The 27,995-nt window shown below is 39.9% G+C and overlaps 1 protein-coding gene across 1 annotated transcript; it reads left to right on the top strand.

Annotated features, from left to right (window-relative positions):
* Window positions 1-2: 2 nt before the first annotated feature.
* TSPAN3 (tetraspanin 3) lies at window positions 3-26,873 on the top strand. Its single transcript, NM_001035487.1, is given in 7 exon segments — window positions 3-186; window positions 13,669-13,860; window positions 14,110-14,184; window positions 17,892-17,993; window positions 18,948-19,100; window positions 19,355-19,438; window positions 25,965-26,873. Coding segments are annotated over 7 exon segments (762 nt in total). The 5' UTR covers window positions 3-123; the 3' UTR covers window positions 26,058-26,873.
* The last annotated feature ends 1,122 nt before the right edge of the window (window positions 26,874-27,995 follow it).

Below are 27,995 nucleotides of genomic sequence, written 5' to 3'. Positions count from 1 at the left end.
GGGGCTGCGGTGAACGCCTCACAGGCCGTGCAGTTCCCTGTGGGGAGGCGCCGTCGCCATTGCCACCTCGCCCGGTGAGCGCGTCCCGCTCGCCGAGCAGGGCCGCAGCCGACCGCCGGCACCATGGGCCAGTGTGGCATCACCTCCTCCAAGACCGTGCTGGTGTTTCTCAACCTCATCTTCTGGGTGAGCGTGGCCAGCGGGCGGGAAAGGGCGAGGGGCCGGCGGTGCGGCCCGAAGAGGCCTCGGCTGAAGCGCCGGTGGGGACCCAGCGGGGACACAGGCTGGGTCGCGGCTGGCGCTGAGGAGGTGGGGGAGAGACGGGAGTCTGCGGCGGAGACCCGGGAGGGCCTGGGCCCGGAGGCCGCTTCGCTTGGTACCTCCGCGGCCGGGACGAAGACTCGGGGTGTAGCGGGCGGTGAGGAGAAACCCTCGGGGGCTTCTGGCGGCCTCCGTCTCGGGCCCAACGCCGCGGCCGGCGGGCTCTGTGCCAGGAGCCCGGCGCTGAGAGGCCCCCCCCCCCCCCCCCCCCCGCCGCCCACAACCCAACCTCCCCCCGGAGCAGCCTGCTGGACGGAGAGCTCACGTTGCAGATTCTTTCAGGACATCCAGGCTCGGAATAGGATATTCCCCAAAGGGTCGGGCTCCTCTTTCTTTGTCAGGGCCCGGAGCCCCCGCGGCTCCACTGGCAGCCCCGAGGCGAGCGAGCAAACGGTGAAGTGCGGGGACGCTTCCGACTCAGGCAGGAGGAATTTTGCCTTAGAGCTCTTTATGTGTGGAGAACGGGTCGACTGGTTACCAGCCCAGAAAACGGAAAGGTTTCAACTTGAGAAGCTAAATAATCCTGTGACCAGGAAAATCAATCATATTTGTTTGGTCATGGGGGTGGGTAGCCTGAGATTATAAACCTTGGTTAAATATGACTCGAGTGTCACAAGATCTAGAAAGGGATGAGTTCACTTTCAATAAAAGGTGGCTTATGAATTTTTTTGGACACGCCCCCAAAGAAAGGGCCCTTTATAAAGCACTTCATCTTACTTCAGGTCCTTATCTCGTCAGGGACTTTTGTAATAACCTGTGTTATTCCTATCAGCCTCTCCACCCTCTAGTTCATCTGGACCTTGCACCCGGATAAGTCTTATTAAGCTTTTCTTCCATCACATCACTTTACTTCATTTCAAAAATAAATACACACCCCTCCCCGAAAGCTTCAGCAGTAGAATAAAAATTCAATGCCCTCCTGGTATTGCAGCCAAAATCCTCAAATCATCTTTTCCTTCCTCGCGATTGACCATGTTCTTAAACACCTGGACACACTTCTCTGTCCCCAGTCTTCAGGACACTTCTTGAACATTTCCACTTTCCATCCTTTTGTATGTCTCCATTCACCTCTTTGCCACAAACATACCTAAATTGGAAGGAATCCTTTCCTTCTTACAACCCGGTTCCCTCCTCCCCCTGCAAAGAATGAAACTTTTCATATCCTGACTGCTGTTGCATAAAAGAATAACTACACATCACAGGGCACTTAACCACACACATCTTTTGCCATAAGAGAGTCTTTCAGGGTATGGTGTGATGAAAAGAATCCTGACTGAGAGTACTGTTCAGGATCACCCACGTGACATCAGGATTCCATGATTTCTTCTTTTCCGTTTAGAGCAGTGTTTCTTATACTTTAGTTTGACTTCGAAGCCTTTTTAAAAGGTAAAAGAATCTCCTAGTATCTCCAGATGAGAAACACTATCAGATAAGAAGATTCTTAAGTGTAGACTTAGCTTTGTATCCTTTACAGGCCCTTATTTTTTTACGGGCGTACAGTTTGATTTTGAAGAAGAATCTGTGTACTATCAGGTGACTTCTAGGCCTTTCAAGCTCAGGGACTGGAATTGTTAAACAAAATACTGGAAATACAGGAACCATTTTCTTTAAATAATTAAATTTTCATTTAAAATTGCAGTTTATTCAAAGATTCATTCATCTTTAGAAATTATATAAGTATATGTACTATTATTGGCACTTAGTGAAGAAGGTTATGTTGAACTTCGGTTGTGCTTTTCATGGTGGGTTCTTGCCAAGGCTGAGGTTAAACACCCTTTATCTAGGTTAGTAGAATAGTAAAATGTTTGTGAGGTGAGCTGTGATGAGGAAGTTAAGCAGACACGTAGGGGAAAAAAATGTGGCACAGAGCAGGATTCATGTAACACAACTAAGAAGGAAGCAGTATTAGCTGTGTCTCCCACAGAATTAGTAGTTAGGGACCAACTGTTGGAATCTGATGATGTTGGTAATCATAACTAAATTTGAGTGCTTTTTATACCCAGGCACTCTGCTAAGCACTTTAATGGAATAAAGCCTCATAACAGCCTCATTTGGCAGGGAATATTATGCTTCTCTTACAGATGAGGACATTAAAGTTTAACTTAAAGTGGCACACCCAAGGTGGGGCAGAGCCAGCCTTCAAACCCAGGGTGTCCTATACTCTAGAGCCTGTGATGTTAGAGCAAAGTGTGATTTCAAAAGACTTGCAAAGGGGAAGGAGCTCTTTAGGCAGAGTTAGACTCACTTGCTCCAAAACATGATTTTAACCTTGTTTAGAACTTCCACCAGCATTTAAATTAGACTGTTTAACTTGTCGGTTTAAAAAATTAGGTCGTCATGAGGAAGTACATAAAACATGTTAATCTGTTCTTCCTGGTTTTTTTTATTGCATTCTTCAGTTCTAATAAGTGTATTCTTTTATAAGTGGTCCGTTCCACCTTTTAATACCTTAATGTATAAGTGTAAGAATAAGCATTCCCTACATAGAGCATCTCTAACATTTATCTGGGTTCCCCTCGGCAACGTTTCCCTCATAGCTCAGTTGGTAAAGAATCTGCCTGCAATGCAGGTGACCCAGGTTCAATTCCTGGGTTGGGAAGATCCCCTGGAGAAGGAAATGAAATGGCAACCCACTCCAGTGTTCTTGCCTGAAGAATCCCATGGTCAGAGAAGCCTGGTGGACTACAATCCATGGGGTTGCAAGAGTGGACACAACTTAGCGACACAACTACCACTACCACTGGGCAACGTTAGCAAAGATTTTTTTTAACTGTTGCATTGGCTCTTCACTATCAACTGATTGTTGATAAGTGTTGAAGTTTAATTCGTTTGGCAACATATTTAAACTCTGTCTCTTAATATCTTGATATCCTGGTTCAGTTGGCAGTTTGTTCAGTGAGCTGTGATATGGAAATAGATATGTACTTGAAATGCTTAAAATCGGCATTAAATGATATAACAGCCAAAGTTGTTAATGTTGACTTGGTGTAGATTATTGTGGACAGTACAGTCTAAGAAAATTACTGTGGAAAGGCACAAAGGGGAAGCAGTGGTTTCTAAAGTCTTTAAGCTTGTCTTAATGGAAATTGAGAGCTCATCACCAAATTCCAAAATATTAGGGCTTGTAGCGTGAAAGGTTAATTTTGGACAAGTGAAGGGATGTGCAACTCGGATCTCTTTGTTTTTTACAGAGTGGCATAGCTTTAAATGTTAGTGTATTAGTGCTAGACCCATGATGATTTTTGGAAGATAAAAGTGTTTAGTTACTAAGTTTTGAAGGCTTTTAGAATAAACAGTCATTAACCTCTTCTCTAAACTGCACTTTTGCTCCAAGGTCAGACAAGAGCCTTAATTCAGTGGGTCATTTGATCTGACCTGGGAGGCCTCATCTAAAACAAGTTTAAATCAGTACTTGATAATTTCAGGTTTTTTTCTGTTCAGTTAATTGAGTACTTAATTAAGTCCCATGTTATACAAATTACCTTTACTTTTTCTACCCTAGAAGAAGAGCCAATTGGCTAGTGTTTATTTTGCTCACACATATCTTAGGCATTATAGAGACTGTAAGGGAAAGCTTTGTCCATGCTTGCAGAATTTCTAGTCTGGCACATCTGCTTAGGGTGTTGTTTTTCATCAGTATGAAAAGCCATAGTAACGCTACAAGGGCTGTGGAGTAGGAAATACCACAAGGTAAACACCTTTTAAAGGCTTTTGGAAACAACTTATAATGTCGCAGCTTCACTAATCATTCATTCATATGAAATACAAATCCTATTTAAAAGCCTTATTTAAGCTTTAAAATTTGTCTTGTCTTAAAAAAGTTTCAACTTTCATTTCTCTCTGTGAATACATAAAATTAAGGAAATGTGCTGTTAAGCAGATACTACACAAATGTTTAAGCACCCACTTTTTGCTTATATTACCGATAAAGTGGTGGAAAAGTGAAGATCTCTGTTCTTACAGAGCTTTACAGGACAGACAGTTAAAAATAAGCAAGAAAAATAACAGATAGTGATATGTTACGCAGAGAATTAAGACAGAATGATGTGATAGAGTGATTAGGTGGCTGCTTTAGGTTGGCAAAGAAGTCTTCTCCAAGGAGGTGAAATTTAATCTGGAATATGTGAAGGAACAGATGTTGGGGTGATTTGGAAGAAATGGGGGACATTTAAGACAAGGAACAGCCTACAGGCCCTAAGGCAAATTTGATGTGTTCAAATTACCAAAAGAGGTTTTAGCTATACCTTCATGCTTTTGTTTAAAAGATAAAAATTTATATGAAATATTTCATTATAAATGAAGAAAAACTGCTTGTCACACATCTCCATATACATGTTTTGTGTTTTCTAGCACATCTTGCACATCGTGGAATTTGTTTCTCTACCTCTTGTATTCCCGTCTTCATGAGTGACTGCTCCGACAAAGAATATGTCATTGGAGCACACCTTCAGCTAACAGATTTCTTTTTTCATAGTTGTTTCTCAGTTTACTAGAAGAAAAGCAAGTTATGGTATATGACAGGAGACCTATTTCTTGTCTTTGACAGTTAAGAAAATGAATTACTTCCAGTCTTACTGCATTCACAGTCATCTGTCCACTGGACCAAGTACCTTGTGGCTGGGAGTTATTAACTGAAAGAACTCAAAGCAAAGGGAATGTAGGAGGACTCTCTTTAATTGGCAATTTAAGAAATAGGTTGTTTATTACCTTTTTAGGGTATTTATCATGCTTTGAAATATTTTAATGAATTTTATTCCATAAGATCCAACATTAGGAATTTTGCAAAAAATTTATTCCATAAAATTTATACTTGCATCAAACAAGTATACCCTAAGACTCATTCATTCAGTAAATACTTGCTGAATATCTGTGCTTTACCTGTTTGAGAAATGCAAAAGGTATAGTTCCTGCGTTCTAATAGCTTATAGGAAGAGGGGTCAGACAGACAAGCAAAATCATTTAATGTTCTATTGAATTTAATTTCTAGCTGCTCCTCTCCCTCCCCCTTCCACATGGACAGTCTCAAGTCTTCCTTAAAAATGTCATCTCCTTCCTCCCTCCCCCTCTTTAATAGTTTGGTAGAGCCAGTAGCTGAGAAAAAGTATTTGCATTGATGTATTTGTTTTTGACTTACTAAAAGGAAATCTATAGTAAATGCTGACATACTGAATTTTACATTGTTGTTGCTATTGATTAAATACATAACCCAAGCAAAGGCAAACCTGTTATGAAGCTGAAACACCTCAGGTTCCAGTAGTAATAACTGACTCTTTACAGTTAGAGTAGGGTGTGGGGATAGAGAGTCTCAAAGAAAAATGCATATTTAAATACTCTGAAAATACTCTTTCAGATGACCCCTGGAGCCTAGCAATCTGAAAATATCTAATTTCCATGCTGTTACAATAGTTTGACTGTGGCAGTTGCAGATCTCCAGTTTCACTGCAGCCTGAATCTTTTGGATTTTTCAACTGGGAGATATAAATTGGATTAAATAGAAAAATTTTGTTAAGCTAGATGAACAATGATTATAAAAAGTCAAATACAGAAAACGTTAAATAGGACAGAATTGAGGAACGTGACCTTTGGAATATATCTCCAGAGCAATATTGGTTTAAAGGATTAAAATATTCTTTAAGAACAATGGCAATAATGATAGTGATATTGATAATGAAGGAAGAAGTGGCTTATTGTCAAAATTATACACCTCGAAGTAGGGTTTTGTTTTGCTTGTCTCCTTGATAGGTGATATTTATGGGGGAAAAAAGATGTGTACTGAAGTGATCAGAATTGTGTTAAGTAGTCAGAAAACATGTAAAGATGAGTCAAAGCCAGGCAGACCCAAAAAAGTCATAAACAAGGAAGATTGGCAGAGGTGCCTAAAACATTTGGGATTGAAGAGACTCCTGTTTTATGTTTTGGTTAAGGACAGATTTAAGAATTCATTTGTTAAAGAACAACAAAGTCTCAATTTCAGATACAATTTTAAATATTGACTTTCATGATTCTGCAAATATATATTTCCTTTTTAAAGAAGACACTAAAAAATATTTTAATATTACCATAATTTCAGCACCAGGAGACAACCAGTATTAACATTTTGGTGTTTATAAATATCCATGCATAAGTGTGTTTTTCCCCTAACATACCACAAGTGTGTTACTAAATTATGCTTCAACAAATTTAAGGGCTATAATGCAAATATATCTCTAGATGCTTGGGTTTTTTCTTTTTGTGTGTGTGTGTGTGTGTAGTATTCGTTTTAATTTTTATTTATTTTGCTTTACAGACTTGCTGTTTTCTGTCAAACTTCAACATGATCTTTTGTTTTTGCTATTATAATTTTGTTATTAACATTTTGACGAGTGCACCTTGTACAGACCTTTTGTTTCCGTCTGACCTCCTTTCTTAAGAATAGACTCCTAGAAGAACAGTTAATAGGTGCAAAAGCATAAATGCTGAGGCTAATGACGTGTTGCCAGATTGCGTTCCAGAAAGAGTCTTCTTATACTCCTGAGGGCTCTTCTGTCTGTATCCTTACGTATCTTTGAATACTGCTTGTCTTTATTATTGACCAGTTTGTTATGGAGAAAATGATATATTTAATAGCTTCCTAAATTCTTGGTTAAAATAGCTTTACTTTCTGTTAAGAGGATTTGAAATCTTTGGTATAGTCTTTTTTTTTTTTTTTTCCCCTTGAGTGATAAGAGAAATGTGCAGCATTGGACTTGGTAGAAGAGTAATTCTATTTAATGATATGAAGTATTTTATCAGAGTAAGTCAAAACCGAAACAAATATGTTTGACTAGAGAATGTTATATAAGTAGAAGAATGCTGGAAGATTTCAAGTGATTTTAAGAAACTTATGGCTTGAGGGTGAAGTTTGGGGAAGCTTTCAGAAATCCACTGTATAGGACCTACCTGGTGGTCCAGTGGTTAAGACTCTGCACTCCCAATGCTGGGGGCCCTGTTCAATCCCTGGTCAGGGAACTAGATGCCACATGCCACAGCTAAAGATTTCTTATGCCGCCACTAAAGATCCAGCATGCTGAAACGAAGATCAAAGATTCCACGTGCTGCAACTAAGACTCGGCACAGCCAAACATAACTTTTTTAACTTGGAAGATAATTGCTTTACAATATTGTGTAGGTTTCTGCTGTACAGCAGCGTGATTCAACTCTAAGTATAGGTATATCCCCTCCCTCTGAAGCCTCGCTCCCGACCCCCGATCTCACCCCCTAGGTTGTCCTGGAGCACTGGGCTGAGCTCCCTGTGTTACACAGCAACTTCCCACCTGTGATCTGTTTTACACATAATAGTGTGTATGTCAGTGCTCCTCTCAGTCACCCCGCCCTCTTCCCCTGATGTGTCCACAAGTCTGATCTCTACGTCTGTGTGTCTATTCCTGACCTGCAAATAGGTTCATCAGTACCATTTTTTCTGTATTCCATATATATGCGTTAAATGCACTGTATAGAATTACCAGTGGATTCCTTATAGGAGAGAAGGAAGATAGGTACATGAGAGACTATTGTGACCATACAGAAAGCTCTGAGTTAAAAGTTTAAAAATAGATACGTAAGATGAATTTCTGCTGCTGTTTTTTCCCTCTCTGATTTTTGAAATCTGCGTTCTTACAAAGTCTGGAGTACACAGTGGTTTTTGCCAAGTCTTTCTATTTTTTCTCCCAACATTCCAATCGCTTCTGCTTTACCAATTGATTGTTGGAGGCAAAAATCACACAGAAGTAGTAGTTCTCGCAGGTGAGAAGAATTTGTCAGACTCTGCTTTTAGCTGAATGACTTCACATGGCCCCCTCATTTTTACCCTGTCCTGCAGGAAAGTCACTTCTGTTCTTCTTTGCTTTATCTTCACCCAAATGCTCCGTGGGATGCTTCTACCTTCACATTTCTAAATTTCCATATAGATACACTTTCACAGCAGAGCTGTTTCATCTCCTATTGTGGAATAGTCTGTTTAATTGTAATGTTGCCACATTCTGGTGGCAAGCTCACTGTGCTTGATATGCTCCCTTTCATTTCCTATTTCTTCTTTCTTAGACAAGTAAAGAATTTAGGAGTTTTGTGGATTTTAGTATTTGATCATCTCTCTCAGAAGATTTGAAAAGTACAGAAACAAAGCAACTAGTTTCTAAAACCAAAACACTGGTTTCTAAACTATAGAAAAATCAATCTTACATAACAATGAAATTTCTTACTTTAAAAGGGCTTTACTTTTGTTGTAGGGAGTGAAAGGTGAAAGGATAAAGTGAAGTGTCATACTTCTGGAACTCATACTTCTAAAATTTTCTAACAGGTAGCTTTATTTTTGGAGGAATAGCTTGGTGTTGTGCAAAAGCACTGAATTTCCTAAGGTTTTAAAATTTTGTGACAGTTTAGAACCATGAGTTTATTAAAGGGTAAAGAAGAGGGACTTCCCTGGTGGTCCAGTGGCTAAGACTCCACGCTCCCAGTGCAACCGGGGGAACCAGGTTCGAGCCTGCTCAGGGAACTAGATCCCACATGACACAACTAAAGAGTTTGCATGCCACAGCTAAAGACCTGGTGCCAATTTTAAAAAGGGTAAGGAAGAACAGTTTTCAGAAAATTATTTTTTTTTTCCTATTGTTTCAGCTTTCAGCCTTTCCCTTAAATTTCCCTTCACTTCTTTGTAAAAAAGATGAATATTTTTAGTATACTGTCCTCCACAAATCCTCCTTATAGGCTCAGATTTTCTCAGTGGTGACTAAAGCAGTTCAGCTGCTTCCAAGTTCTACATTTCATCCCCTCTGCAGCTGCTTTGTTGGCAAAGCCCAGAGCCTTTGATAGATATCAATCCCAGCATGACCCTTCAGAAGAAGGATTTAACCCTGTTCACCTTTTAGCCTTTCTAATAGCTGCAGCTCCTATGTTAAAAATCTTCATGACTGCAAGTCCCTAGTTAGGAATGAATTACAACTTTCCTTACATTTACCATATATGTCCCACCTGTGTTTGTCATTTGGATGGTTGGATGTCATTAAAGCAGTTGTTTATTGCTGTTTTTAGGTCTTCAGCTCTTGTTAGGACACCTTCTCTGTATTTTCAGAGTAACTGATGTCACTTCATAAGTTGTTTATTATACAACTTCTATACATGTCATTGGGCTTCAAACCTGCCTACCAATGCAGGAGACATAAGAGATACAGGTTCGATCCCTGGGTTGGGAAGATCCCCTAGAGGAGGGCATGGCAACCCACTCCAGTATTCTTGCCTGGAGAATCCCATGGACAGAGGAGCCTGGCGGGCTACGGTCCACAGGTTTGCAAAGAGTCAGACATGACTGAAGCAACTACACACACATACACACATACATGTCATTAAGAGAAGAAAATTTAGAGGACACCCTCTATGAGTTATTTGATTTATATAGTTTCATATCAGCAGTCACTGCAGTTTTTCTTAGTATGTGCAGCGACTATGCTGCTTCCCCCTGTATGTTGTCAAAATAGAAGCATTATGTTCTCAACTGCACTGTGTGATTTAGATGTTGACTAGTTTGCAGCCTAGACTTCTCTCAGATCTATTAGAAAAGAAACAGGCAGCTTTACAAATGGCATCTCCTCCTTGCATTGCATTCATTATCTGTCTGGGTGGACTAGGTGGAGGCTGGCCGCACTGAAAGTGTTTCGCTTGGCCCACGCCCAGGCAGCACCAAGGGTGAGTCTTGTAGGGATCTCAAACTCATTTCATATCTAAAATGGAAATAGTTCTTCAATGTCCTGTATTTCAAATTGTTGCGTACCTATATCTTCCAGTTTTATTTTCAATCAAATTTATGTAGCCTTTAATTACGTGTACTAGCACCTAAAAGAAGGACTTTATTTTAATTCAAGCCTTGTAAGAAATGAAGGTTGCCTATTAGAGTAAGAAAAGCCAAGAATCCAAAGAATAGAGAGATGACTGGTAAAGACAAACTGGATAAAATTTGATTACTTCATATATAGGATTTCTTCTAATTCAGTTTGGGGACTAAAAGTATTTACTGTAACAAAATGTGTGTACATATGTGTATGTTTGCATACCACACATATGTAGTCAAGAAAAACTAGTTTTTGGTATGAGTGCTAAGTATTCCATATACTTCTGTGGTTAATGCACCCAAATTATTAAACTGTGTCTCCTCTTTTCTCTCTCTTTTGTCTTCTATCATCCCATAATAATATGACCCCAAAGTAAGTATGTCAGTGAACTGAGGGTCTTTGAACAGGTTCAGTTGCTGTAAGTAAAGCATTTATAAACTAATGTATTCCAGATGTGATGGCCATTAATAATTAGGTAAGCTGGATTAAGTTGCTAATCTTGTTCGAATAGGGAACTAAAATCTGTAAGATTGAACTGAAGAGGAAACAAAGCAAATTCAAACCAAAGATTTATGATTGAGCTTGAAGGGCAGTTTCAAGGGAAGGGATGAGATGAGGTGTTCTCAATGAATTTTGACAAATATCTACCATGTGCCAAGAGCTGTTCTGGGTGCTGGATGGTGGTTCAGGGCTGAAAGACTGACGGGAAAAGTTTGTGCCCTAAAGGCATGCAGAGATTTATATAGTTATAATTTCAACCCTTGGGATAAATGCTGTTAGAGCTATGTAGGGGATGCTCTATGACCAAGGGCACCTAATCTGGTCTGAATGGTCAAGAATGGCTTCCTAAAGCAGAGGTGATATTTAAACTGCATCTTAATGGGTGACAAGGAGTTCCTGAGCAGATGAAGAGAGCATTCCAAAGAGAGCAGCAGAGGTAAAGAAGTGAGAATGTGTAGTACATTTGGAATAACGGCTTTCAGTTGCTCAGGGTGCGTGAGAGGTCGTGGAGTTCGAGCCTGAAAAGCGGGAAGGACAGCTTAGTTTATCAGAGGCGTTACTTGCTTCATCCTGATTTTAAACATGCTAATGCCTTGTTCTGGTTTATATTTTTAACAGAAATAACTGATCATATAAAGAACATATTATTAAGGGACAGAGGGAGGGTCAGCAAGTAAGGTTTAGGGTGACCAGTGGTAAGGCCTGAATTAAGACAAGCACTGCAGAGGGTTGAAGAGAAGTTAACAGTATTCAGGTGATGTTTTGAAAGTAAATCTGGGGCTTACCGGGTGGCTCAGTGGTAGAGTCAGCCTGCCAACGTGGGAGATACACATTCAGTCCCTGACACGGGACGATCCCACATGCTGCAGAGTAACTTACCCCATGTACCACGACTGCTGAGCCTGGGAGCCCGTGCTCCACAACAGAGTAGCCTCCACTCGCGACAGCTAGAGGAAAACCTGTACAGCAATGAAGACCCAGCACAGCCATAAATAAAATTTTTAAAAAATAAAGAAACCTGAAGGAGTTTGGAGATTGATGGGATATAGAGGTAGGTCACAGAAAGAGTATAGAGTAACTCTCAGGCATTTGACTAGGAAAAGTAACTGGTGCCGTTTGCTCTGAAATATGAAATATGAGGGCAGATTTAATGGAGTGAGCAGGAAGGCAGCGAGGGTTTGAGGTAGGTTGAGGTCAGGCTGACTGTGGGACTTCCAGATGGTGATGTGTAGTTCTGAGTTGATGGCTTAGGTGGAGAGCTACAGTGACTGGTGAAGCCGTAACTAGGCTAACCCAAGAAGAGCCTACAAAATGAGAACTAAATAGGGCTGAAGGTAGAACCCTGGAGATCACTGACATTTGTGTGGTAAAGGAGAGTCCCTAAAGAGAATGAGAGAGCAAGCAGTGCAAGAAATAGGAAGAAAGCCAGCAGTGGGGCCTCCTGAAAGCCACAGGAGAGTTTGAAAAGAATATGGTTTTTTAAATTGGCTCCATTATTCTAGTTGACGTCTATTAAAAAGTCCATGTTATTTATTTATTTCTGAAGTCAAGTTACTTTCTCAACTTTCTATAAATGGAGTGAGTCTTTTCCATCCAGATCTGGGTGATTCTTCCGGCCTAGTGTATGAAAATATACTAATGATGCCCAAGCTTAGAGTCCCACAGACTTAAACTGCTTTCAGGTTGAGAAGAATTAATGATATCATTGTGGAGGCTCTTTTGTAGTTTGAAAATTAATGCTGTATGTGTTAAATTTTAAAGAATGGTGAAATAACTCTTTTTATATGAAAGCCTCAAAATGCTCTCTAAATGATAATTCATTAAACCGATGTTTTAACACTTAGCCTCACACTGTATTTGCTCATTCACATAAAAGCAGGCAACACTGGGCTGTCAGCATTGTGATGGCAAAATTGACACAATAGCAAAATTGACAATGATGAGAGGAGAACGTATGTATTAATAAAACTCTGTAGGTGGAGCACAGTGTCTGCAGTGGCAGCTGTTTTATGACTTTCTGCATTCACTTTCCCTGTAGGTGCTCTAAAACTTTGTACCTCAGAGTGTAGCTCAAAAATCAGCAGCGTTAGCTGGGAGCTTGTTGGAAATGCAGAATCTCAGGTTCCACCCCCAGACCTACTGATCAATCTGCAGTTTAATAAGATCTTCAGGTGATTCCTATTCACGTAGTTCGAGAAACACAATTCTAAAGCATAAATAGACTTAAAGGGCTTGCAAGGGGCTTCCCTGGTGGCTCAGATAGTGAAGAATCTGCCTGCAATGCGGGAGACCCCGGGTTCAGTCGCTGGGTCAGGAAGATCCCCTGGAGAAGGGAATGGCAACCCCCTCCAATATTCTTGCCTGGAGAATCCCAGGGACAGAGGAGCCTGGTGGGCTACAGTCCACGGGGCTGCAGAGTCAGGGATCACTGAGTGACTAACACACACACAAAGGATTTGCGAAGTTCTTTAGTCATTCAGCCCTCTAGCTTTACCATTTCACAGTCTCAACCAGGACAGCAAATTTTTTAGAAGTGGGTATCATGTATCATGGTTATTAGTTACTATTGTATTTTCTTTCCCCAAGGCAAGAGATGAGAGTATAAATGCAGATTCTGGAGTCAGATTACCTGGGTTCAGGTCCTGACTCTGCCACTTGTCCTGATTTCCCCATTTGAGGGGGGCAGCCCTCCCCTCTGCGCTGATCTGTAATTGACTACAGAAGGCCTTTGGGGTGTGTGTGTTTTCATTCTTGTCATCGATATTATGTGTGGGATTAATGGTTTCTCAGTCCTAGATGAGCCAGCATGGAATTTGGAAGACTTTTCAACTTTAGTAAAGAAATGTTCTTACTAATGAATAATTTTCAGCTTCACTGAAAAAAGTCTACAAATAGATTTAAAAGTGGTGGAAAATCTCATTGAGTTCTAACGTGCCAAGAAATAGTGGGAATGTTTAGCAGCAGGGGTTGGAGAATTTTACCAGTGCTCTGACCTTGTTTTCTACAGGGAGCCGCTGGCATTTTATGCTATGTTGGAGCCTATGTCTTCATCACTTACGACGACTATGACCACTTCTTTGAAGATGTGTACACTCTCATCCCTGCTGTGGTGATCATAGCTGTTGGGGCCCTGCTCTTCATTATTGGGCTAATTGGTTGCTGTGCCACAATCCGGGAAAGCCGCTGTGGACTTGCCACGGTAAGTTAGTTCTTCCCTGACCATATGTGTTGTCATAATATGTGGGAATATTAATTTGTGTTACTTGCTTGACTTGAGCATGAAACTCCGTATTCTCTTTGGCTCTCTTTATAATTGGAATAGAATTAGCACTTGTCTTAAACTTGTAGCAGTTATCTCAGATAATTGCTTTTTATCAAGAGAGTATTTAGAGCTATTTTTTCATTTGTATTTAACTTTTGACAATGTTTCCTTACATTTTCCTTACAGTTTGTCATCATCCTACTCTTGGTTTTTGTCACAGAAGTTGTTGTTGTGGTTTTGGGATATGTTTACAGAGCAAAGGTATGTTGTCTACTGTAATTTATATGTTTTAAAAGGTGGTTTAAGTGTTTTGAGTGAAATAGAACTCATTTTCAGAGTAAACATTTTCTTTTGCCTTCAGTTTAGCCACCACTTGAAAAATATAAAGGTAATTAGAAATTATGTGTCAGGATTTCTTGTCTCATTTAATATAACAAAGTTTTACTCTGCTGCTGGCCTAGTTTTAGGTGGTGCTGGTTTAGTTGCTAAGTTGTGTCCAGCTTGCGACCCCATGGACTGTAGCCCGCCAGGCTCCTCTGCCCATGGTATTCTCCAGGCAAGAATACTGGAGTGGGTTCCCATTTCCTTCTCCAAGGGATCTTCCCAACCCAGGAATTGAACCCCGGTCTCCTGCATTGCAGGCAGATTCTTTCCGACTGAGCTACGAGGGAAACCCCTAGTTTGTAGACAGTTTTCTTTAAATGACTCTAGTTGTTGTTCAGTTGCTAGTCATTCCAGCTCTTTGCAACCATGGATTACAGCATGCCCAGCTCCCCCATCCTTCACTATCTCCCAGAGTTTGCTCATATTCATGTCTGTTGAGTCAGTGGTGCTATCTAACCATCTCCTCCTCTGATGCCCCCTTCTCCTTTTAACTTCAGTCTTTGCCAGTATCAGGCTCTTTTCCATTGAGTTGACTCTTCATATCAGGTGGCCAAAGTATTAGAGCTTCAGCATCAGTCCTTCCAACTAATATTCAGGGTTGATTTTCTTTAAGATTGAATGGGTTGATCTCCTTGGAATTCAAGGGACTTTCAAGAGTCTTCTCCAGCACCACAGGTCGAAAGCATCAATTCTTTGGCACTCAACCTTCCTTATGGTCCAACTTTCACATCCATACATGACTACTGAAAAAACCATAGCTTTTGACTATACAGACCTTTGTTAGCAGAGTGATGCTTTTTAGTATACTGTCTAGGTTTGTCATGTGAAAGTGAAAGTGGTAGTCACTCCGTCATGTCTGTCTCTTTGTGACCCCATGGACTGTAGCCCACCAGGCTCCTCTATCCATGGGATTCTCCAGGCAAGAGTGTGCCCTCCTCCAAGGGATCTTCCCGACCTAGGGATCAAGCCTACATCTCTTATGTCTCCTGCATTGGCAGGTGGGTTCTTTATCACTAGTGGCTTCTCAGTCTTTGTCATAGGTTTGTCATAGCTTTCCTTCCAAGGAACGAGCATCTCCTTGACTGTAGAATGATCTACAAATGAATAATAGGTCAGCTGAGAAATTTGTTCAAATTTCCTTAGTCCATAGATTCCCAGATTTCTATTTTAGAAGAATTAAATTAAGGATTTCATTTTCCATTGCCTCTTCAGGAAAAAATGCCTTGGTCCTAGACATAGAAAAAGGGAGTTGGTTTTCAGTTGCTCAGTTGTATTCAACTCTTTTGGAGCCCGTGGACTGCAGCATGCCGGGTTCCTGTCCTTCATTATCTCCCAGCTTGCTCAAACTCATGTCCATTGAATTGGTGATGCCATCTAACCGTCTCATCCTCTGTCGTCCCCTTCTCCTCTTGCCTTCAGTGTTTCCCAGCATCAGGGTCTTTTCCGATGAGTCAGCTCTTCGCATCAGGTGGCCAATGTATTGGAGCTTCAGCTTCAGCATCAGTCCTTCCAATGAATATTCAAGGTTGATTGCCTTTATGATTGACTGGTTTGATCTCCTTGCTGTCCAAGGGACTCTCAAGAGTCTTCTCCCAACACCACAGTTCAATGCATCATACTGAGGTTTGCAATCCTACAACTTGTTCCTGAGGAACAGGGGCTCTACCAAATGCCAAGACAACTATAGCCACTCCCTTCTTTCCACTTTTCTGGTCATTTCTTCTTTTCTTGCCCCTTCCTTTCTATTTTACCCACTTTTGCCTTCCACCTACAGCAGCATTTAAGGCTAAATAGGCTGCTTTAAATTAATTAATTTGGGTATAACTGAAAATCCCATGGACGGAGGAGCCCAGTGGGCTGCAGTCCATGGGGTCGCTAGGAGTCGGACAGGACTGAGCAACTTCACTTTCACTTTTCACTCTCATGCATTGGAGAAGAAAATGGCAACCCACTCCAGTGTTCTTGCCTGGAGAATCCCAGGGATGGGGGAGCCTGGTGGGCTGCCATCTATGGAGTAGCACAGAGTCGGACACGATTGAAGCGACTTAGCAGCAGCATAGAGCTGTTACGGAGAAGGCAATGGCACCCCACTCCAGTACTCTTGCCTGGAAAATCCCATGGACGGAAGAGCCTGGTAGGCTGTAGTCCATGGGATCGAGGCAACCCACTCCAGTATTCTTGCCTGGAGAATCCCAGGGATGGGGGAGCCTGGTGGGCTGCTGTCTATGGGGTCACACAGAGTCGGACACGACTGAAGTGACTTAGCAGCAGCAGCAGCAGCATAGAGCTGTTATGGCTTCCCTGGTGGCTCAGAGGATAAAGCGTCTGCCTGCAATGCAGGAGACCTGGTTTTGATCCCTGGGTTGGGAAGATCCCCTGGAGAAGGAAATGGCAACCCACTCCAGTATTCTTGCCTGGAGAATTCCATGGACACAGGAGCCTTGCGGGCTACAGTCCACAGGGTTGCAAAGAGTCGGACATGACTGAGCGACATCACACACTCACACACACAGAGCTGTTATGGGCTTCCCTGGTGACTCAGGGGTAAAGAACCTGCCCGCTAGTACAGGAGGCATAGGTTCGATCTCTGCACGGGGAAGATCCCCTGGGGAAGGAAATGGCAACCCCCTCTAGTATTCTTGCTTGGAAAATCCCATGGACAGAGGAGCCTGGGGAGCTGAAGTCCATGCATTAGCAAGAGTTGGACACAGTTTATCGACTAAACAACAACAACATAGAACCGATACAAAGGCATCCTAAGTTATTCTCTGAGCACACCTGGGATTATTTTCATTGTAACTTATGATTTGGAGTCAAAGACATGATAGGCTGATTTACTATTTAACCATTGCTGTGTAAGGTACCAGACAGGTATGCTAAAAAAAAGAATGCAGTGGATCATACCCCTGCCTACAGTCTGGTTATCAATTTTATGATCTTAACCACATGACTGATAAAATTACCAAATAGGTCTCATCATCTTAGAAGGGTAAGGAGAATCTGGTACAAGCAAACTTTATTAAATGACACTTTAGTTGCCACTCTGTTGGCAGTGAGGTATTTTGAAGAGTTGATTTCCTGATGGTTTTTGTTTTTTTTTTTAATCTGTTGATTACTTTTGCATATTTGTCCAAGTCTAAATAAACATTAAATAAGTAAAATGTAATATTGGTATTTGTCCCCAAAGTATCCTGTGGGTGCTTTTTAAGTTGTTTAATTTTTACCTCCTTTAGGAAAGGTAAATGAGTAGGTCTTCTAAGAACCCCATTTGAAAAAGGAGGGGATATATTTATAATTTAGACACCTATCTCAAGGCTCAACTGCTTTCTCCCTCTTTCATACATAGGTAGCCTGCCATCTTGCACACAATCATCTCTTTGATTGCTTTTAATCTAATGTAATATGTCTGACATTTTACCTGAGTCTACCTGAAGGCAGGAAGGGAGAGAATTTTTTTCTTACAAGAAATTCATAGTGCTGTCTCGAAACTTTACATACATGCCATTTAGGCATTTAGCTGGAGCCTTGACTAATGTTACTTTCACCAATATTTTTGAGGGACTAGATTCTTTGTTTTGATTCAGGTGGAAAATGAAGTTGATCGCAGCATTCAGAAGGTATATAAGACCTACAATGGAACCAACCCTGATGCTGCTAGCCGGGCCATTGACTATGTTCAGAGACAGGTGAGTTCTCTTGAAGCTGATTTGTTTTTGAGAACCAATTGCTATTGAGTCAACATTGAACTTAGCTCTGTTACTGTGTAAATTAGCAGTGTACCTTTATAGCCATGGTTAGCGGCATAATGAGTCCAATATTTTTACCTTCACCCTTGAAAAGTTTTTTCCACCAGTACCTAGCATAGCCATAAGAAGCATCTGCCCTTCCCCCCAAAAAAATAATTAGCTAAAGGGGTGATAACGAGCGAGAGATTTATGTCACAGGAAAGTTGAGAGCCCAAATGAACTTTAGAGGCGGTAAGAAGTCTTTCACATACCTTTGGAAGATAAGACCGCCAAAGATAACAGACAAAACTGTAAAAAAAGAAAATTATTGTAAACAATTTGAAACATACCTAAAGGTAGAATCATCTAGTAGATCTTTGTATCCATGAACTCACCTCAAAATTTATCTACTTTCTGCCAATCTTATTTCATCTATTTCATCTTATTTCTTACTCCTGCATGTCTTTTGCTAGTTATAACTTAGAGTAAATCCCAGACATTTCAGACAAAAAATTTTAAATACTTTCTCTTTGGATATAATATTTAATTCAGAATCAGATGTTTAACAGGCAAAATTAAAGATTTTTTTCTTAGCTATAAACTACCCCTTGTTGGCAATATGATTTTTCAAACAGAGGGTCTAGAACCACTAATTATGTGTAGCGATTTAAATTAAAGTTAAAAATTCACTTCCTCAGTCAACACTAGCACATTGTGAATGCTCAGTAGTTCCGTGTGGCTAGTTGTTACCATACTGAGCTTACAGACCTACAGCATTTCTGTCATTGCAGGAAGTTCTGTTGGACATCTATTGGTCTAAAGTAGCTTAAAGCTCTGCAGTGCACAGAACTCTGAAGTTCAACACAGGGCCATGTATTCTAGGAGGACTGATGTCTCTGTTCTCTTCTCTGTTAGCTGCACTGTTGTGGAATTCACAACTATTCAGACTGGGAAAATACAGACTGGTTTAAAGAAACAAAAAACCAGAGCGTCCCTCTTAGTTGTTGCAGAGAGACAGCCAGCAGCTGTAACGGCAGTCTGGCCAACCCCTCTGATCTTTATGCTGAGGTAAGTTCAGTTTCTTGACTAGCACTTGTCCAGCCTGGTAACCTGTTTTCTTGGTGACTTATCTCTACCTAGAACTTCTCTACCTTCTTTTACTTGCCTTTAATGTCATTTAATTTTAATATGTTATTTTCAAATGCATTATCTTTTTCCCTCTTATAGTTTGTCATTTCTATTTCTGCCAGTGAGTAGTAATGTGTGACCTTGCAGCTTTTCCCTTTTAAAAAGACTAATGAAGATGACTTTGGGTGTTTCAGGGGTGTGAGGCTCTGGTTGTGAAGAAGCTACAAGAAATCATGATGCATGTTATCTGGGCAGCATTGGCATTTGCAGCTATTCAGGTAAGCACAGCTAGCCAAGGAGTTATCAGAGTGTACTGATTCTCCAGTGTCAACACCGAATGGTTTTTAACCGCCAAGTGCAGTTAAGCTTTGTGTATATGGATAACTTGGAAGTGATTGAGGTATAGACACCAGTGTCCAACATCTTCTATTTCCTGTCTCCAGACATAGACCCAGAATGGTCCCAGAAACCAGAGATCTGGACGGGGGACGTCTTATTTTATTTTCTTGACTTGATTAGTGAGTGACTTGTTCAAAATATAGACTGTTGTCATAATGTATTCTTGGGAGGTGCTTTAGTAGAACTTCACACAATTGTTAAAAAAATCAAACTGCTTTATTTTAGCTTGGAGATGGAAAGCTTTATTTTAATTTTTTTTTTGTTTCTCTTTCCATTTCTTGCTTTCCTGTCTCCAAGGGATTTATATGTTAATATACATACATCAAGAACTGGCACTACACTGGTCTCTTACAGTAATAGGAGCAACTTTATCAGTTTACAGAAAAGACTGTTAAGTAAAAACTGAGGTTTAACTGCCCTAGTATTTGTGGATTTAGTTTTTTTAGACAGATTGGCATCAAGAAGTCTGTCATACTACTTGGCATATCTGGAAATGTCCCATGTCCCAGCTCCTACCAGTGAAAACAGTCTTTTTTTCCCCCTTATTAATAGCTTGTACAAAGTAGCTGGTAATTGTTTTAATTACCTCTCACTTTATCAAAAACAAACAAACAAACCCACACGTACCCTTTATACCTCATCAGTTCAGTTCAGTCGCTCAGTTATGTCTGACTCTTTGTGACCCCATGGACTACAGCACACCAGGCTTCCCTCTTATCACCAACTCTTGGAGCTTGCTCAAACTCATGTCCATCGAGTCAGTGATGCCATCCAACCATCTCATTCTCTGTCATCCCCTTCTCCTCCTGCCTTATATCTTCAATCTCATACCCACCTAAAAAAAAAATGACGATGACAATTTTTCTGCCCAGTTAAACTACCTACATTCCTAGTTTCTCAGGTATATATATTTTATCTTAGGGATTCTGTTAAAGGAATGTTACAGTTGTTTGAAAATGATTGAAAATCCTTTGCATCAGATCTGGTTCTCAGAGTATTCTTTAGTGTTCTTTTAGTATATTCTTGAAACGTGCTTCAGGTCCAGAGAATCTATTCTAGCACATTATTGACCAAGACATATCAACACCACAGGCATTAATTAATTTCTGCAAAAATCCCCCAGGCAATAATGTGTTAAAGTTTTTATATCATTTAATTGCTAGATAAACCAGTGTAATTGCTAATTTATATGTAAGTTGCTTGGCTTGTCTGCTATTTGTATATTTGAACAGAAACTAGTGTGTTTAGTAGGAAGTGCCTTTTAAAATGGCAAAAAGGTGATTGTTTACTTTGCTGGTATTCACACACCTCTGAAATGATTGATTAAAAAGCCTAGCTCTATTTGCTATGGTCTTTGTCCTTCTAAGCATTTACTCTGTGGCTCAGCGTAGCAGTAATCTATAGATCAGCAGGGATGTATTTCATATTTTCTCTGTGTAAACACTGTCATTTAGCTAAAAATAATGAAACATGAAGGTGGTGTCTTTACCCAAGTGAAATCCTGATCTGTGCATTTTTAATGACTTTATGTGTGGTAATAAAGCTGCATATATTAGCATGCAGCAGAAAAGCTTAAGTATATGATGCTTATGATCATGAAGTATGCAACATGTATATAGAAGGCTAATGAAAATCAACACTCAGATATGTCCCTCATCTACTTGAGCTTATTAACTAGCTTATTAATATTTCTTCATTAAATATTTTTCAGTGGGGACTAATAAACATTCTAACCAGTCTCTTAAATATGCCTTCTTATACCATGTTATAGGTAAATCACCGTGGCTTAAATAATATCTGATAAAGCTTTGATGTTTCAAGTTTAGCAAAACTAAGTCAGAGATTGAGAACTTTTGCAGACTTGAAACATAGTGGTTTTGAAAATTTTTAAAATTTTAGTTTTAAGAAAAGAAACATCCATTTGCAGTAAAGGATTTTCTAATATGTGTGAGTGCCTATAAATGTTTAAACTTTCGGTATTCAGAATCTGATGTGGATTGGTGCCCAGGATATGGAAAACCTAGGTGAAGGCAGAAACAGTTCAAAGAGCAATGAGCTTTTATACTTACTGTGATAGAGAAAGAGCTAGAAGGATGCTTGGAGATTCTCCAGTCCCTGTTCCCTTAGTTTTGAAGACCTTGAAATTGAGGAAGAGCAAGGATAGCATGATTTAGGACCATCACTAAATCTTGAACCTTGTCTCCATGTGTGCTCTGCCTCTGATTACCAATTGAAGAATTAAGATTCTCAAAAGATTAAATTCCTAAATTCTGTTATGAAATCTGACAGTGAATTGATACTTTAAGCTGGATGGAATACAAAATGTAATAGCATTGAAAAATTGTTAGCATTTTTCTTCAGGTTCTAAAGTGGGGAAGCTCTAAGAGCTATTGCGGTAAATTGTTTTATTTAATGGTAAAGAAAGATGATTTTTGGTAGTGTTGTGAATATCAAAACTATGCAAGTGCTGTCTCCTTTGATTTTGAGTATGATTTGTTGTACCGTTAAGCTACGTTTCATCAATGTTTTAAGACATAAAAGTGAATTTAAGATAAAATTTTCTCATAAGCTTAATTCACCAATAAGAGCCTGTTGTTTGAGTATTGTGGGCCAGTCTGCCCACCGCCTCTTTTGGTGTGAGCCCCACTCATTTTATGCGTTGTCCATGGCTGCTTTTGTGTTATGGTGACAGAGTTGAGTAGTTGCCACAGAGACTGATTTTGTCTCTTGGTTCACAGAGCCTAAAATATTTACTATAATTGTCCTTTATGAAACATTGGCGTTCTAGTCTTGTTAAGTGGTCTAGGTTTGGGTAGGACCAAAATGATCAAGAAAAAAAACGCTGAAAAGAGTTAATTGTTACAACAGGATTTTTTAATATAAGAGAATGAAATTTTAAAGATTTTGCACACTCCTTATACTATTAGTTTGTTAATCAGCAAGATATTTCACTTCTTTGATAGTAACTAGCCTTTTAAATATACAAATAAAACAGTCTGGTCATAATAATAAAATCTAGATTTTTGATTTGGCAAGCTCTTTTAAGTATCAGGTGCAGATAAAGCTGTCTACAAAGGCAGTATGGGAAAAAATGGAAATTGTCAGTCCTTGGACAATGCTGTCACGTTCTTAAGATGGAATGATCAAGAGCAAAATTCTATAGAGAACTGCTTCCCAAGGCCATGCTGCTTTTTTCTGGTCTGTATGCCAAGTGTGAAGTAGGCTGAGACTGCTGTTTCCTTCCTGCTTCTTCTAACTTCTATTTTAATTCATTAAAATGAGTTAAAATACATATGTAAATAGCACTTTGGATTGGGCCCTTTAGATAGTTAAAATTGAGTGGCTTAATTCTGACCGTCTTTTGAAAAAAATATTTTAAGTAATTCCTTAAAAACTCAAAACCAAAGCTTGGGAAGCTAATTCCTGAGTAGCTAAGTTGTGGGGTTTTTTTTTTAATTTGGGGAATTTAATTGTTAACTTTTTGAAAATTCTTTCATTGAAAAGCCCACTTGATAAATTTTTCTGCAAATGATAAATATTTAATAATAGGTGAAACTCCTGCTCAAGTCTTGACCCCAGTTCTTGAGTCCCTCCTTGGTTAGATAAGCACATAAATATTTTTTATACAAATAGAAGCTTATAGGATGCAATTTTCTACTTTTTTCCTTAAGATAATTGTATGAAGCCTCCAGTTTTGAGAAATAATGCAGATAGAATCTTTATGTGCCTTGCACAGTTTCCCTCAGTGGTTAACATTTTGCAAAACTGTTATATGTCACAACCAGGACATTGGCATTGATACAATCCACTGGTTTTATTTAGATTTCTCATTTCTATATGTGTATTCAGTTCTGTACAGTTTTATGACCTGTTTGGTTCTTGTATCCACCACCACCACAGTCAAAATACTGACCAGTTGCAACACTGTAAGAGTCCCACCTGGTAGTCTTTTATGATTGCACCCACCTCCCTCCCATGCCTCCTCCCCCATACCCTGGCAACCACTAATCCGTCCTCCATTCCTAAAACTTCATCATTCTAAAAATACTATATAAGTGGAACAATATATGTAACCTTTTGTACCTTCTTGAAGACAAATTAATATGCTACCATGGCTACCTATAAGTATTCTATTTTTTTACCTACTTCATAATTTATTTGCATTAATGGGCATTTATGGAAGTGTTGCTATTACCAAAATGCAAGTAGTGAATACCCTCTGTATGTATGTGCAAAATCTATAGCAAAAAATGTGTAGCCTTTAAGTTCAGGGGTCAGAGAATAGGGATGACTTTTTGATAGGTATTTCTAAATTTTTCTCAGAAAAGAGTGTTTCCAATGTCCAGTTCTGATTACCTGGTGTAAAATACCTACTTCCCCATAATGCCATCTATAGTTGTGTATCATAGAGCATTTTAATCCTTGGCAGTCAGTTTTTTAATCATTTGCTTGATGTATTTAGCAGTCATTTTTGCTGTTGTCTGTGTGTTACATTTGGACTAGGTGCAGATTACTTCTCATGACTTGAATATTGTAGGGATAAGTTTCATTCTAAGAAATCACACTGCAGCTAAAACATTTGTGATATTTTTAAATCTGTTGTTGGAGAATTTCAATAATCAATGAGATTTTAATGTAGCAAAGCTTTGGAAATGAACCTGTAATACTTAGTGATGAGGTTTGCACTATAAGAAGTTATTGTGTAGCACTTAATTTTTTTTTTAATTTTTATTGGAGAATTTAATGTTATTAAACAGATTCGTTTCCAGGCATGAGTAGGATTTTATCAAGCTTATTGAATTGTTTTTAAATCAGTATAAGTTGATTTAATTTAAATTAAAGTCAAGAAAAAAAGGATACTTATTTCAGACCCCATTTTGAGAGTGCTGACTCCAGTAGAAGTTAACCAGCTGAAAGGAATGTGAGGAGGTGAGAATGGGAAGAGATCTTTTTCCCAACCAAATCAATAATTTCAGAGCTTAGCATTTTTATTGCTCAATTTAACATTGCCTGGGAACATAATTGTGTTTGATCTTATAGCTATTCTAAAAATGTTTTGATGTACAGTAAATGGAAATGTGTTTTTTTAGGAATTAGATACTAAACATGTCTAGAATTGGCTTAAGATATATAGTGAACTTCAACAATATCTACTTTTAAAATGTCTTAAAGGTACTTTGCACTAGTAAACACTCAGCAAATGCTGTTATAATGAAACTGATGAATTCAAGCAGAAAATATATATCCCAAATGGGTAGAATAGAGGCTAAGTAAGGGAAGAAGTTGGAGTGTGTAACTTCATCATGGAGAATTCAGACTGAGGACTTCCTTTGTCTCTGTACCTGTGTCTCATTAGTAATCTTCCACTTCAGACTTTGAGCGTCTAGTTATAGATCGGGTACATTCTGTTGAAATTAGATTGACCCCTGTATGTACAAAGGGCCCTGCCTTTTAAAATCAAATAACTGAGACCTTTCACTTTCAGTGAAAAGTTAGAACAGCACATTAATTTATTTAGCTCTTTAATAACTGTTTATATTTTATAAGAAGGCAGGTCAGAAATTCTAGACTCGTTTCTCTTTAATCCAGCTTAATCCTCTCACTTATCCAAAATAACATGGCATGACTTTATTACTATTCCAGTTTGCTACCACAGAAGGATTAGGCCTATTAAAATGATGAAGAAAGTGACCTTTAAAAAGTAATATGTACATAATATCACAGAGCTGTCCTGGATTTCAAAGATAATAATTGCGAAGCAGAAACCTTCAAACCACACTTTTTGGCATCAGGATTGGTTCCCCCTGCATAGGGATTTTGGGCTACTCATATATTGGGCTTTTTATTCTGTGGATTGTCATAAAGCCTATCTCCCCAAAATCCAGATGTGTGAAAGACCAACATTAGATTTCCTCATATGTAGTCTTGATCATTCCACTCTAGACCTTTGCTGTCTAGTATGGTAACCACTAGCCACATACATCTGAATATAAATTAATAACATAAAAAATGCAGCTCCTTAGTTGCACTAGCTCCATTTCAGGTGATCAGGAACCTCATGTGGCTAGTGGTACCATATGTGACAGCTCAGTTACGGACTGTTTGCATCACTGCAGAAAGTACACTTCTGTACAGCCCTAGTCTGGTCAGGATGGGGATGGCACTAGGAGAGCCTGGATATTCTGCTCGCTTCACGGATTATTCTTAGATGTGCAGCGGGGATGCCAAAACTGGGTTCTTAGTTCCTAAAAGGATAATGTGTTCATTAGAAATTGCTTACTGTTTGTGATTTTTTTGATGATTTGAGATCTTTGAACTGTGAAACAGTTCCATTGCCAACAAAGAACTACACACTTGCTATAAGAGGATTTTCAGCCTTTTTTCCCCATTGTTTTCTTCCTACAGCTGCTGGGCATGCTGTGTGCCTGCATCGTGTTGTGCAGAAGGAGTAGAGATCCTGCCTATGAGCTCCTCATCACCGGCGGAGCCTATGCATAGTAGAAAACTCAAGCCTGAGCTTTTTAGTCTTGTTCTGATTTGGAAGGTGAATTGAGCAGGTCCACTGCTATTGGCCTCCTGAGTTCATTTAGTTAAAGCACACATACACAGGTGTTGGACGGAGCAGCTTGACTCTTCATTTGTCTACCTTCTTACCTACCCACCTATGACTTTTTTTTTTTCCCTCTGTTTTAGCTGACTCTCCATGTCTGTAAGTGTTTTGAGTATGGCGGTAAATGTTCTAATCTCAGAACCGTTTGTGAGTTGCGTAGTGTGGTAGAATTAAAGGTTGACGTGGCCCTGCTTCTGTCACCTCCAAGCATAATGGGACTGCTGCTGTAGTATCACCAGGTCCTTTCAGTCTTCACGGTGGAGAACTCTTGGCCAAAGGTTTTGGGGGGGAGGAGGAGGCAGTCAGCTGTCTGGTTAAAGTTAATACCAGATAGTGCCCCTCATCAGTGTCCTTTTTAAAAATATATACTATAGTCCAGTAAGATAGCAACTGTACAAAATGGCTAAGATAGATTTTAGAATCATACCTCGTGTATCTTGGTTCATCTTCAAAATCAGACTGATCTTTGAAACTAGCGGTTTTTAATCAAAGCTGGCTTTATAGGAGGAGTATAATATATGCACTACTGTTTTAAAACAATTAGTGTGAGTGTGTGTGTACTTTTGTATGATTGAGCCCATTCATCGTAAGTCTAAACTTGTTAGAAATAATGTACCCATGTAGACTAGCAAAATAGTATGTAGATGTGATCTCAGTTGTAAATAGAAAAATCTAATTCAATAAACTCTGTATCACCCCCTCAACATGTGGTTTTTAATTATTTGGAGACACTTCAATTCCAGAGCAGCAGTATAATGTTTTAAATGTTGGTGCTATCTGTAGTTCATTATGATTTGCATGTGTTTCAGTTATATCTGTTGCAAAATTTGAAAGACCTTGGTATTCACAAAGCTACAGATGCTTTTCAGTCCAGTACATCCTGCAGATATGGAGCACCTACTGTATGTGTGGCACTGGGGATACAGTGATGGTGCTGTCCTCTTCAGGGAATGTGGAGTGCTAGTATTGCAGAATTTACAGAAGCAGGTAATTCTCATACAGTGCAGTGATTGTAGTGATAAAAAAAATGGGAGCCGGAAGGAGATGCCTGAAGAGGTCAGAGGCAACTTCTGGAGGAGAGACCCAAGCCCAGAGGCTAGATAGACTTTATAGAAGAGGGTACACAGGAGTGTGAAATGGGATGGGGTATGTAGGCAGCCACAAGGAACTCTTTGTGCCTGGGGCTGGAAATACAATGCTGGGAAAAGAAGTGTGGTAGACCCTGGGTCTTCTCAGGTCTTCCTTGACATGCTTTGGAGGCCAGGTTCTACTTGAAGGTGGAAGCAGTCATGTGTGAGCATGGTGGTGATGCAAGTGGACCTGTCATAGCCGCCCTGTGGCCATGGGGATGGGCTAGAGGGCCAGGCAGCCTTCAGTGGGGTGCGGACATGGTAGTTTAGGAGAGAACTCAGGAACTCTTTGGAGTGGGGCTCTGTTGGTGGAGGTGGTCTCAGGAGGAGTTTGGAGTAGGGGAGAATGGTGGAATTTGATCACTGGGCAGAGAGAAAGGGGAAGGATGGAAGGATTCGAGGATAAGTCCCAGGTTTCTGGCTTAGTCAACTGGGAAAACAGAATTACTTGCAGGGATCAGGAGCTAGTAAGGATCATATCTAGGGACATGAGTTCCTGTTCAGTTTTGGATCCATCAATTTTGAGAAGCCTAAGTTCTATGCAAGTCTGTCCTGCCTGAAAATGGAGATGATGTCAGAAAGGAGAGGAGTAGAGACTAATTTCTGTTCACAAAGTGCAAGTTAACCAAAACATGGCTGATTTTAGAGAACTGTAGGAGATTGTGACACCATCCTTCTGGCAGAAAATGAAGAACT

The sequence above is a fragment of the Bos taurus genome, chromosome 21 (genome assembly GCF_002263795.3).
Source record: "Bos taurus isolate L1 Dominette 01449 registration number 42190680 breed Hereford chromosome 21, ARS-UCD2.0, whole genome shotgun sequence".
Taxonomy (NCBI): Eukaryota; Metazoa; Chordata; class Mammalia; order Artiodactyla; family Bovidae; genus Bos; species Bos taurus.
The sequence above is the reverse complement of the archived record's forward strand: the minus strand, read 5'-3'. Positions and strand labels throughout refer to the sequence as shown.